The 13,679-nt window shown below is 38.2% G+C and overlaps 1 protein-coding gene across 7 annotated transcripts; it reads left to right on the top strand.

Annotated features, from left to right (window-relative positions):
* The first annotated feature begins 822 nt into the window (after window positions 1-822).
* On the top strand, window positions 823-13,031 carry LOC107962813 (chromatin modification-related protein EAF1 B). Of its 7 annotated transcripts, none has more exons than XR_005916985.1 (23): window positions 842-957; window positions 1,073-1,275; window positions 1,391-1,445; window positions 1,522-1,619; window positions 1,705-3,169; window positions 3,274-3,393; window positions 3,578-3,844; window positions 4,526-4,711; window positions 4,901-4,981; window positions 5,228-5,285; window positions 5,363-5,877; window positions 5,996-6,049; window positions 6,586-6,643; window positions 6,756-6,946; window positions 7,036-7,089; window positions 7,180-7,260; window positions 7,523-7,657; window positions 7,776-7,892; window positions 8,980-9,068; window positions 9,199-9,414; window positions 9,587-9,875; window positions 10,548-12,317; window positions 12,699-13,031. XR_005916985.1 is itself a non-coding variant. In XM_016899341.2 (22 exons), exons 2-22 carry the CDS (start codon window positions 1,133-1,135, stop codon window positions 12,231-12,233), a joined length of 6,045 nt encoding a protein of 2,014 aa, XP_016754830.2. In that variant the 5' UTR covers window positions 823-957; window positions 1,073-1,132; the 3' UTR covers window positions 12,234-13,031. The 7 variants fall into 7 exon arrangements, 4 of the variants coding, with proteins under 4 accessions (XP_016754830.2, XP_016754831.2, XP_016754832.2 ...); XR_001701783.2 differs by having other exon boundaries at window positions 9,500-9,875; XR_005916984.1 differs by having other exon boundaries at window positions 9,500-9,875; window positions 12,499-13,031.
* The last annotated feature ends 648 nt before the right edge of the window (window positions 13,032-13,679 follow it).

Here is a 13,679-nt window from a genome sequence, read left to right as displayed (position 1 = left end):
TTTTCAAAAAAATTAACCGAACTGAAATTTTTTCGGTTAACCGAATTAACCGAAAATTATATGTTCTTTATTTTTGGTTAAAAATTAACCGAATTAACCGAATTAACCGAATTACCTGAATTAACCAAATTGAATCACTACATAATTAAAAACATTACATAAGTATTTGAATCACTAATATTACATAAGTCTTGAAATTAACACATAATTGAAATTTTATTTTTATTTATTAAATTATTTGTAATTTTTATGATTGAGTTGGTTTAGGTAATTGGGTTGGGTTGGGTTGGATACTTGAGTTTGGATTGGGTTTAGGTGAATACTGGGCCTATTTATATATTATAATTTTATTTATTAATTTTTCGGTTAAACCAAAAAAATTTGGTTAACCGACCAGTTTCAAATTGAATTAACCGTTAACCGAAAAATCAAAAAATAATTAACCGACCCTGACTGAAAAAATTTGGTTAACTGACCGATTAACCGAATTTGGTCGGTTAACCGAATTTTTTCGGTTTTACCTAAATTTTGCACACCCCTAATTGACAGGCCAGCACCCAAATTTTTTTTTAAATTTTTGTATAATAGTATGATACGATTTAAAAAAAATACACTAGTGCAGACTATTGACAGACCAGAACCAAAAAATTTAATTTTTTAAAGTCTGGCACAATCATCAGGCAATCACGGGTCCAAAATACCAGGTGGTGCCGGCCATTAAGAGGCTAAAACTCATTTTTACTGTTTATTTCGGGTTATTTTAGTGATTATTTTTAAATCAGGGTCCTTTTTGTAAATATCAAAATTTTTTAAGTCAAATTGGTAAAATAGCATAATTTTTGTTTTAGAAACCCTAGAATTTTGAGTAATGTTTCAAACTAGAGCTTCACTTCCGTGATTCAATGCGTTTAGGGTTTCTATTTACGCATTTCGATTGAATGCTTATGGATTTACGTGGTACGTGGTCGTTGCATGTGTTTATTTACATTAATTGGATGCTTCTTTTCTATTCATTATTTGCCTTTGTTTCTACTCTAGTTGTAATTTTCCCCCTTTTTTGACATCTTTGTAGGTATTCACAGATATCATCTTTTTTGCGTCGATGGGAGGGGCTGTAGATATTTAGGTAGGAATGCATGGATGTAGCTCAGGATCTGCGCTCTTAGTAAATGCTGAGGTTGATTTCATGGGAAGGGTTGTTGATGGTGGAGTTGGGATTGGTGTCAAAACCTCTCCACGCAGATCAGCCATTGAGCAGGCTCAAGCAGAACTGAGGTGATACTTCCATTCCACTTTTGTTTACTCATACCTTTTTCAAGAATGCGCACTTGGTTCTCATTCCTTAGAACACACAACTTATTTTCTTTCATTTTTATCCTTATTATAACAGGCAGGAGTATGATGTTCGTGAGGAAAGGAGAAGGGAACTAGATTTTCTTGAGAAAGTATGCTTTTATATCTCCTCTTGCTGCTTCTGATTTTTTATAAACTAATATTCATCATAAAGCACCTTGCTGTCAGGGTGGAAATCCCTTGGATTTTAAATATGGCAATGCAGCTTCAGTTAGTGTCCAATCTACTTCTCTCACTGATCAGCATGCACAACATTTTGTTACCAGGTATATATACATATAAATATATATTTTTTCTGTTGTGTACTGTAGTTCTGAATTATATTGGAGTAACTGGCTGATATTAATACAGTGAAGCAAAAGGTAGTTTTGCACAGTCTGCTTCAGCTTATGGCGATTCAGTAGAGAGTAGTGGTAGACCAGGGGTTCCTGCAGCTTGTGAACCCAATAGTGCTGACAATCTCTTACTTTTTGATGGTGAAAATGAGTTGCCTGAAGGTGAAAGGAAGTCTATGCATTCTCGTAAGAGGAACACTGTTGTTCCATCAGAGCAATCTTCACATATGGAAGGGACTCAAAATGTTAAGGAGTCTGAAGATTCGACTATTTTTCGCCCATATGCTCGAAGGTACAGGTCCAAAATCAAACGAGAGGGTGGCCGATCAAGTTCAACAGATATTGTCCAGGGTCGAGCTGGTCGTGGCTCTTCTTTACCTGCTCGTGGAGCATCAAAGGATGTGAAGGCTTCAACGTCTGAACCAAATAACCAAAAGGACAAAAACATTTCCTCTGTTACTACCACAAAATCTGCTACTTCTAATGGTGATTTGGCTTCAAAGGTAATAACTTCTGATGATCAGTTAAATATGGAGTTGGATGGTGGGAAGCCTGTGGAAGAAACGACTGGTCATTCAAAGGGTGATCAATTTGAAAGAAAGGTTGATGTCATAGCTTCCAAAACATTGATAGATGACCTGCCTAAGGAACCTGCTATAATGGAAGCTCATAAATCTCCAGTTAGTTTGGCTTTTGAGGAACCTAATCTTGTTGTAGGGAAGGAGCAGGTAGTTTCAGCAAGTCTTGAACGCTCACCTGGTACTGGTGCAACAAAACCTGAAAATGAAACTAGTTCTCATCAGCTAAATGGGGTTGCTGATGCTAAAATAGATAGGAAAAACATATCAAATGAAGAGAAAAATAGCAGTGTGGCAATAGGGACAAAGGGCTTGGATATGGAGTCATCTTCTACTAAAAACAGCTTAAGCTTAGATGTAAATAACGATAATGAAGCGTGTATTAACCCCAAAAATGTTGATTCTAATGTAAATCCCTTGGAACACACATCAGAAAAAGAAGAGTCACCAGCCTTAGCTGTCGGTGAATCAGCAAAAGAAAAGAATGAGATCAAGGTTCTTGATAATGCTGCTGTCATTTGTGATGCTAATAATTCCATGAATCAGAACCACTCACTTAATGATTCTACTGTCAAAGTGGAGGAAGTAAGATCTGAATTGCAAATTGAGATAAGCTGTCCCTCCAACAATGAGGTGATACAAAGCAATGATGCTGAATCAGAAGCTGATAGGAAAGTTAGTACTGTGCAGGGTGATAATTCTAACTCCAACATAGAAAAAGCTTGTGCTAGTAGGCCCCAAGGCACAATGGATAACTTTATGTGTGAGATTCCTGAGATGACTTTCTCAGGAATAACCTGTACTGATAATGCTGATACACAAACTAGTTTGGAAAATCATGTGGAAGTGGTGGACAAGGCACGTGAAGATTCCATTTTGGAAGAGGCACGGATTATAGAGATGGTTTGTTTATCTTTTTGACTGATAAATTCCCATTAAGTTCTTAAATTGTGATGTATTTTGTTTGTCTTTAAAAAGCTTAAAAGGTCTAGTATTATGGTAAACAGGCTAAGCGGAAAAGGATTGCAGAGCTGTCTGTTGGTACCTTACCTTTGGAGAACAGCCGGAAATCTCACTGGGACTTTGTCCTTGAGGAAATGGCATGGTTAGCAAATGATTTTGCTCAGGTATTATTTCATTGTTGAATGTATATTGAATTCATTTTATGCATTATTCTTTTTAGTTTTCTCCTTCCTATCGAGAGCCCTTTTTTTATTAGCTTTAGTTTTATATCTGTCTATAAAGTTGGGTCCAAAGCATAATTGACAATTTGCTTATACTCATCCTTTGTTGTTCTTTATATGCTTGTAGGAGCGTCTTTGGAAGATGACTGCTGCTGCTCAAATATGCAGACGTGTTGCTTTTACTTCACAATTTAAATTTGAAGAACAATGTCGATATTGGAAACTCAAAAAAATAGCTTTAACCCTTGCTAATGCTGTCATGGACTTTTGGCATTCGGCAGAGGTTCTTCTAACTAGTAAGGATGCAAATCTTGGTCTAAAAACCTGTGGCCATGACTTGAAGGGGTCAAGGGCCAATAAAGTTACTGAGATCACAACTACCGAACTAGATATGGTACTGGTTATTTCTTGGACGTTTATTGGTCTTTATTCTTGATCAATTTATGCATGTCTTTCTGTGTGGTAACAGTGATGATAATTTTTATGTTTAATTTTCCTATTAAAGCCTGGTGCAAGTTGCTTCTATATTATTCAAATTGAATTAAAGTTTTTTTTTTAATGATTATTTATGTTGGTTATCAGCTTATAAGTTCTGTTCTCCAATACATGGTAACTTTTACTTGATCTGGCGGGAGCTGACTTATCTTAGAAATGTAGAGGCCACTGAGAACTTGGCTAGTTATGTGGATTGTTGGCTTTCTTTAATCAAACTTTGTTTGCATCTTAATTCTAATTTCAATGGTATGCTGGCTTTTTTAAGTGCATGCTGGTTTGCTGGGCTTGGTTGGATTATTTGATGATTGAGTTCATAGGCTCTGGATGATGAGTTAACATTCAATTGAAAATGCATGATGATTTACGGCCTTTGACTTCAGAACTAGATTCTAGAATATCCACTTAAATATTTGGCATTGAGTTATAGTTCTAGAGCTGTTTGAGCTCTTTCTTCATGCTTTCAGTTCCTTTCTCTTGCGAAAACTGCTTGATGCTCCTGTTATATTCATTTCTATATCGTACCATAACCTGAAATATTTTCTTTCTGTCTTATCTTTTTGTGAAACATGATGTGGAGCAGGCTGCAAAGGAGTGCCAGCAGCACACTGGAAAGAACAATAGATTTGCTATCCGGGCATATGCTCTTAGATATTTGAAATATAATAGTTCCCCTGTTCCATCACTCCTAGCTGAAGCACCAGCAACTCCTGACAGGATATGTGACTTGGGCATTATGGACATTTCTTGGGATGAACACCTAACAGAAGTATGGCTTAAATATTTCCTTTCAGGTTTTCTTAAACATTATTCTTGGCTTTTGCATAGAGCTTTTTGATCTCTCTTTTAATAGCTTGTATTTGTTTAACTCCTCATGCCCAGTTCTGGAGTTTATTTTCTGGTAATATTTTCTTTACATCAGATTCTTTGCTTGAACTTTTATGCACTTCATTTTCAGGAAAACCTGTTCTATGCAGTTCATTCTGGAGCTATGGAAACCTACCGAAGATCTATTGAATCTTATATGGTACAGACTGAGGTAAAATATTTCGTTTAATGAGTTTATATGCGCCTTTTTCTTTTTCTTCCGCTAGATTTATTAAGGTAGAATAGAATTTTGAAGAGCATAGTGCTGGACTGATATAATTAATCTTAAATTATTTCAGCCATGGTTACCGTGGACAACCATGATAGTTCCATTTCTGTGCCCAATTTACCTGAGTCTTGTTCTTAGGACTTCTCTGTTTTGAATCTTGCTTATTATTGGAGATTTTTTTTCTACCAGAAAACTGGAAGTACTGTGCAAGAGGAGTTTGAAACATCTGCTTATGATGCTAGAGCAGGTAATTATTGCTCTTTATTCTTTTAGATTCTTAGTCATTGAATATTCTTCTGTTCCTTACAACTTCTGTGAATTCAGAGTTTGGATATGATGACTCTGTGTATGATGAGGATGAAGGAGAAACAAGTACATATTATTTGCCTGGAGCCTTTGAGGGGAGACAATCATCAAAATTAAACCATAAGAAGCGAAAGAACCCAATGAAATCATATCCTGCAAGACAATATAAAGTGGGTGCTGATTTGCCATACGGAAATTGCGGCCAACCATCCATTTTCATGGGAAAAAGGCCTGCCAGTAGTCTATATGATGGTTTAGTTCCTGGGAAATGTGTGCGCACTGGCTCCAGGCAGAGGGTTTTAAGTCCATTTAGCAGTGCAGCAGCTGCCAGGGATTCACGGGCTCCAACACAAACTGATGCTTCTAGTGGAGATACTAATTCTTTTCAGGATGAACAGAATACATTGCATGGAGGATTACGGACCCAAAACAGCTTGGAGGTTGATTCAATTGGGGACTTTGAAAGGCAGCAACCATATGATTGTGCAGGAACACCAACAAAACCTAAAAAGAAGAAAAAGGCCAAAAATCTTGTATGTAGGAATTCTTCTGTTTTAACTGACACTGGGGTTTCTCACCCCTGGAATGATATGGATAGTTCATTATTTGTCTTTATGGTTTCTAAAGGTCCCTGAATTGTGTTTCTGGTAGGGTTTGGCATACAATCAGGGTTGGCAGCTGGAGTCTCCTGTTCACAGTGAACAGGTATTTTTTTTTTATTTTTTTAAATCTCCACTGTTCCAAGCTGTTTATCTTGTTATGAATATATATATTGTTTACTTCATAGTTTTCTTTCTATTTTAAAGAATTAGTATATATTTATTTTATCATTATTCTTTTTCCTGCCTGGATGAGTAATTACCTTTTTTAGGTTCTTTTGTGTATTACTTTAAAAGCGTAATTGTACCCAACTTGATATTCAATTTCAAAGGTATTGCCTGTTTTTAATTTGATCATGAAATTCAGTCGTATTTCTTCTGTTTTCATGATTAAGGAAACTTTTTTTCATTTTCAAATCTTTAAGGTTATTTCATTATTTTCAATTGTCCATCTGACCAAGTTGGATCCTGCTTTCCATGATAGATATGACTTATGAGGGTGTCAAAACTCATTAGTCTTTTTTTAAGTAGCAGTGAACTTTATCTGCATATTCTGTTTTCCCGTATATTTGCCAAAATTTTGGTCTATGTGCTCTTTTTCTAATTGGTAATCTCATGTTTGATGGTGGTGTTCTTTCACAGAGGGATTATTTGAAAAAGAGACCAGAGAGTCATCATTTTGATTCTAATGGAACCAGTGGTAAAGCTCTTTTCTTCTTGCATTTAATTAAATGGTTGGTTACTTGGTTGGGTATATATCTATCTGGTGGTATGTTCTTCGTCCTTCAAATTTTCAGTTGTCTTTTTCTTAGGTTTATATGGACAACATAATGCCAAGAAGTTGAAGATAATGAAGCATCAGCCTGATAGTGCTTATGACATCACTCCAAATGGATCCATCCCTTCACCAGTAGGGTCCCAAATGAGTAATATGCCCAACCCAAGCAAAATCATTAGATTAATTCATGGTAGTGACAAGGGCAGAAAAGTCAAAACGCCTAAGGTATTTTTCGTTTACCTGTTTGTTACATTCTGCTTGATCATGTGCTTTGTAGTTGTCTTAGCTCTGGGTGTGATTGAAACTTCTTCCAGATGTCTACTGGTCAGCTTGCTTCTGGTAGTCCATGGTCACTATTTGAAGATCAGGTTAACTTTTGGTATCTTTTCTTTAAATTATTCTTCAATTGCTGTTACCATTACAACCAGGCCTTGAGATGTTTCTGGATTTATGTTCAGGCACTTGTTGTCCTTGTACATGACATGGGTCCAAATTGGCAGCTTGTAAGTGATGCCATCAACAGTACCCTTCAGTTTAAGGTCAGGGCTTGAGTAAAATGTCTATATAAACATATCTTGTTATTTAGTTCTTCCTTCTAATGTGTCAGATAATTAAATTGCTACTAATGATATGTCTTATCACTCTAAAAGTGGTACATATTTCATTTGCCCTTTCTATGTACACTACAGCAGCCTTACTAGTGCTTTTTTTTTGGTCCTTTGGCCCTCACCTTGCTCCTTCCTTCCACTTGTCAGCTTTCTCCATTTGGTAATAATCTTGTGAACTTCTCAATGTGTTCAGTGCATATTCCGCAAGCCTAACGAATGTAAGGAACGCCACAAAATTTTAATGGATAGGAGTGGAGATGGAGCTGACAGTGCTGATGATTCAGGGTCCTCACAGCCATATCCATCGACATTGCCTGGCATTCCGAAGGTCCTATCTCTACCAAAAGCTAGTAAATTCACATTTTTGTTTATGTTTGATGAATGACATATTCCATGAAGCTAACTTTATCTTGTATGATCGGCTGCTACTTCTGTGTTTCATGCAGGGAAGTGCCAGACGGTTGTTTCAACGTTTGCAAGGGCCGATGGAAGAGGATACTCTGAAGTCTCATTTTGAGAAAATTATACTAATTAGCAAGAAGCAGAACTATTGGCGGAGTCAGGTACATATGTGAATTTTATAGTACATATAAATTTTCTCTAGAAATTCTGGCATGTATGTAGGATTAAGAAGAGATCAGTCTCTTCTTGGTACCTTCAGTAATTTCAAATTTGCAGTTATATTATTTTGAATATTGATGCCAATTATTACTATGGGCATTTTAAGGACTTTTGTGCACTGTTAATTTTATTTCTGAAGGTACACAATACTTGTTCAAAAACTACTAGATTTACTGTACTCATTATTTTGAAACATTCTGACCTATGCTTCAAGGAAATGGGCCAGCTGGCATGCACTATTTTAGATTCTATTTGTATTACATGATGCCACTTGATCAATATCAGTGTCTCTTTCAATAAAGAACTATATGAATGATGTTTCATATCTTGTATTTGTGGATGTTGGTGCTCCGAGACTGAAATGAAACTACTGAACTTGCGGTGAACTATTCTTAAAATGAAAATAAATGATAAGGTCAAAACAGCAGACATGTAGTCCCATTGTCCTCTAGCTGCAATTTCTTGAAAGGGTTTCATTAATTCTTCTTGGGTAAGCTGGGAGAGCAATAAAAGAAGTTTCCTGTTGATTGAAGTTGACCTTTCCCCTACTCCCGGTTATAGAATACAGGCTTGCTCTAAATCCATAGTATTCTTTGCTCCTTTTTTTCCCCTATACTTCATCTGAAGTATTCATGTAGCACTTGAGTAGTAGTATAAAACATTAATACACACATTTAAAGGGGATCTTAAAATATTGGATTTACTTTGAAAACATTGAATAAGCTGTCTTTTAAGTTGAGATGCTGTTCCACACTGTATGGTGCACTTAATTGGACATTTGTCTGTGCTCTTAAACAACTATTAAATCTAACTGAACCTAAATGTATTTCACTGTAAGAGAACTTTCACCTTTTGTTTCGTAAGTGTGTTAGCAGTCAGTGGGGTGGCATAAAGTCCGGAATTGAACAAAACCTACAGTCTTAATGCTTGAAAGCATGCTAAAGTCTAATTTGTTTACTTCACCTTAATTCTTCAAACTCTCCTGACTTGGGCCTTTCTATCTTGTCTATTGTAAAACATGATTACCAGGATTTGAAGCAGATAGTTCCGGTCCATAATTCTCATGTTATTGCTCTTAAACAAGTCTGCCCAAATAACTTAAATGGAGGGGTTTTAACGTAAGGTTTGCTGTTTTGGTTAGCTTGTTATTTCATTCGTGTTCATTACTTTTTCATTGGTCTTGTTATCCTGTTGTTGCTTTTATTGCAATCACTGCATTTTTATTTTTTGTTCATCATCTGGATAAAGGCCTCTAGATCTTTGTGATGCCACTGCATCAAGCCAAGATGTTCTACCCTTTGGATGTCAGGCTTCTTATGTTAGTGGTTTAGCAATGTTGAATCAAGGAGATGTGGGATCAAGGCTTCCTGCCTCTGGAGGAAATTCCTCACTGCAGGGATCTTCTAGCATGGTTCTTGGAAATAATTTATCATCACCATCTGCCCCACTCAATGCAGCTGTGAGGTATAAGGCTTATGTGGGGCTTGCATCCTATGTATGTACATACTTTCAGATACTAATGGTACAAGTTTGGGTCATTTGCTCTCAGGGATTGTAGATATGGTGTTCCTAGAACATCTTTACCAGCTGATGAGCAGCATAGAATCCAACAATATAATCAAATGTTATCTGGCAGGAATGTTCAGCAGTCCAACTTATCTCTCGCCGGGTCTGTTTCTGGATCAGAACGTGGTCGTATGCTACCTGCTGCAAATGGTGTGGGCATGATGTGTGGGGTAAATAGAAGCATGCCAATGTCAACGCCGGGCTTCCAAGGAATGGCATCATCAGCAATGCTGAATTCTGGCAGCATGCTGTCCTCCAATATGGGGGGAATGCCAAGCCCTGTCAATATGCCCTCTGGGCCAGGTTCTGGTCGAGCCAATTCAATGTTAAGACCTCATGACACCACACACCTGATGCGAGTAAGTTATTTACTTTCCAGAGAGCGGTATGGTTAAGTCCATGTTTTAGCATGCTAGTCTGGCTTGGGCTTCTTTTCTTCCATATAAATGGTTAATTGTCATACGCAAACAATCAGCATCGGTATTTCCCCCGACAAATTAGTTTTCATTGATTGCTGGGTCCAGAACTCATGAACTTTGAGGATTGCTTGCACCAAAAGATCCCATCAAAATAGATTTCTTTGATGACTGTAATCCTAAAATCTTCTTTTATCATAGTTCTCTTGTTAACAATCAGAAAGAGAATGAATTGTGGGTATCTAAATAAACACTTTAGATTTAATGACCTGATGAAATTCAGGAATTTAGTATAGGCTTGATTGCAGGCTTCAATGCCTTAAGGTTGGATGCAACAACTTGCTGAAATTCAAGAATTTAATTGGCTGGATATTACATGTTTATAGAGCTCAATGCCACCAAGTTGGGTGGTACTCTGGCTGACTGATAAGCAATACCCATTGTGCTATCGATTGTTGATATGAATAAACCTTAATCTTGTATGATTTTGTTTAACTATCATTCTCATATCTTAAGCTTTAAAGTATTCCTCTGAGTATAAAAATGCAGTTGATTTGGCATTTATGCACTTGTTTCTGAACTAAGATGACTTTCCTTTTTCTTTATTTTTGATAGTCTGGCCCCAATCCAGAGCATCAAATGCAAATGGCACCTGAGCTCCAAATGCAGGCTCAAGGGAATGGCCAGGGAATTCCTGCTTTCAATGGGTTGACTTCTGCTTACCCTAGTCATCCTCAGCAGCAGCAAACGCCTCCACAGCAGTCTCGTGCACCGAGTAAATCTCATCATGCGGATCTTCAGGGTTCTAATCATGCTACTGGGTCACAACAGCAAGTGTATGCCATGCGCTTAGCTAAAGAAAGGCAAATGCAGCCGCAGCAGCTTCATGTGCATCAGCAACAACAGCAGCCACTGCAACCGTTTGCTGCATCCAGCACTTTGATGCCACAGGTTCAACCTCAGGCCCAACTTCCTATCTCTTCTCTTCAGACTAGTTCCCAGATTCAATCTCAAGCTTCAAATCAGCCAGTATCACTCCCGTTGACACCATCTTCACCAATGCCTCCTACTTCAATTCAGCGGCAACAGAAACACCAGTTGTCCCCTCATGGGCTTGGTAGAAATCCCCAACCTGGTGCTAGTGGGTTGAACAATCAGGTAGGCAAGCAACGGCAGCGGCAGTCATTGCAGCAGCAGTTTCAACAGTCTAGCAGGCACCATCCTCAGCAACATCAACAAACGCAGTCTCAACAGCAATCTAAACTTTTGAAGGGAGGGGGAAGAGGACTGATGCATCAGAACGTTTCTGCTGACCATGCTCGTCTGAATGGCGTTAGCATGGCCCCTGGCAACCAAGGTTCCAAGAAAGGAGAGCATATGATACAAAGTCAAGGCATGTATTCTGGGCCAGGAGTGAGCCCTGTCCAACCATCTAAGCCTGTAGTTTCTTCTCAACCTTTGAACCATTCCCAGCCAAAGCAAAAGGTAATGTCTGGGGCAGCAGCGCTTTCTACAAAGCAACTCCGGCAGATGGCTTCCCATTCCGATAATAGTTCTCAAGGCCAGGTTTCCACAGTGCCTTCTGGTCGTACACTATCAGCTGTGCATCAACCCGTGCTGCCAGGAGCTATGGGTTCACACCACCAGCACTTGCAGCTACAATCACAGCTGCACCAAAAGCAGGCTAATCAAAACCAACCGTGCGTTCAAAAGATGCTTCAACAGAATCGACAAACAAATTCTGATCCTTCCAGCAAATCTCAAGCTGAGCTAGCTCAAGCTGACCAACAGCCTAGGAATAATGCCTCACAGATGGGTACAACCACAACATCGGCAATGCATCAGGCTGGCCCTGATTTAGTTAATAACATGGTACCGGTTGTTTCTCCTTCTGTTGGTGGTTCTCAGTGGAAATCACCAGAAGCAGTGTATGATCCTGGTATGCCAAATGTGGCCACTCAAGTGGGATCCATAGGCAGCGCTCCTCTTACAACTTCAACTGGTAGTGATCCAGGACCTTCTGTCAGCCAAGGGCTAGGGCAGAGACAATTATCTGGCGGCTTACCCCATCTTGGAAGTAAATCTGGGGCACAATGGTCGCACCAGCCACAGATACAACAATCTTCCACTCCACCATCATCTCAACAACACTACCAGCCACCAGAGCAATTACAACAAGATCAGCATAATTCTCCCCCACAACAGCTGCCATTGCAGCAGCAGCCACAACAGCAAACTATGCATCTGCAAGCAGCACAGGGCAGCTTGTATCACAGGCATTCTAATTCTAAGCTTGAATGAATTAGTATAGTTGATGGAGCAGTGCTGACAGCAATGGGTCCTGCTAGGGCTGGGTTTGCATGCTCTTGTAACAGCATTGTACAGGTAATGACAATTTATAAAAATTTAGGCAGATCTGATATATTTTTTCTATATTTTAGGCTGGCATACTAGGCAAAACTAAAACATGCAGAATTTCATATTTTTGTGATATATCAATGATGATAAATAATCCTCTCTCTCTTTCTCTCTCATTCTCTCATTGTTGTTAATTGATTTGTTAAAGCTTCTCTATCTCCCTCCCAATGCACCCTTGCTTGATTGAAGCCTACTTTCTGCAGCTAGTTATGGGCGCTTGGGCATGTAACTATTTGGATTGTGTAAAGCTGTCGCTTTTTCTGTTTCTTTTTGTTTATTTCTTTCTTATCTTAATTTTCTTGAACTTGAATGGAGAGTGGACATAATCGAGTTGTGGGTTTCATGCAGATGAAGCTGACTATTTTATTAGGGTATTGCGTTGTGGAAATAGGTCGCTGCCATTTGCAGGTTAGAAATTCACTGGAAAAAGGACTTAGTTTTTGTTTCTGCTTTCTTTTCGGATTTTGAGGGATTATGTATATGGCTGCTTTAGAGCATAGCGAAGATGGAGACAGATATAGAGGCATTTGTACATAGGTCACATCTCCATTTCCTTTGTACTTTCTTCCTCTTTTTCCATGGTCTTCATAAAGGGGCCTTATTTCCTTTTGCCCGTTAGATTAGTTCATGTATTATTACCCTTTCAGATCAAAGCAGTAGCAATCATTTTTATGGGCAAAAGCCTTCAGAAATTTTGTGAATATAAGGTTTCTGGTATACGTACTGGTCCATGGTATTAGAACGATCAGCATCTGAACCTAAAGCGTAGCTTAGTTAGTTCATGCAGCAACTCTTAAAAGGATTATTGTGTAGTTGGAGGTAAAATGCTGGTCGTACTAATCCCATCATCTTTACCCCCATTGCTAGGTAGCAGTCTCCACTAAATTATCAATCCCATTCCATTTCCCTTTCCTTCTGGGGTGTAATAAATACTAATTACAAGCCTTGGTGTATCTTAAATGGATTATTGTGTAGTTGGAGGTAAAATGCTGGTCGTACTCCTGTTCTGAAGGTTTAAGATCCTAGTTTTGGTGCAATCTGAAATGTGCTCCGGATCTTATTATAATCTTTGATTTGATTTCTTTTGAATTTGGAACGAACCAATTGTCTATGGTCACTTCAAAAGAACCGTATCATCTCATTCTAAAGGCTTCGTTTTGCTTGGCCCTTGCAATTTTTATCTAATTTGCTTTCCCTGTTTAATTGAAATGAGTAATTAAGTGCCGAACTTAGGGGTATTAAGATTTTATTTAGTGTTTTAGCTATGTGTTTACCCGTTGGTATGGTTCCTATAATTACAAAGTTATCACGTTCATATGTATCCTATAA

This window comes from Gossypium hirsutum, chromosome D08 (genome assembly GCF_007990345.1).
Source record: "Gossypium hirsutum isolate 1008001.06 chromosome D08, Gossypium_hirsutum_v2.1, whole genome shotgun sequence".
In the NCBI taxonomy this organism is placed as follows: Eukaryota; Viridiplantae; Streptophyta; class Magnoliopsida; order Malvales; family Malvaceae; genus Gossypium; species Gossypium hirsutum.
The sequence above is the reverse complement of the archived record's forward strand: the minus strand, read 5'-3'. Positions and strand labels throughout refer to the sequence as shown.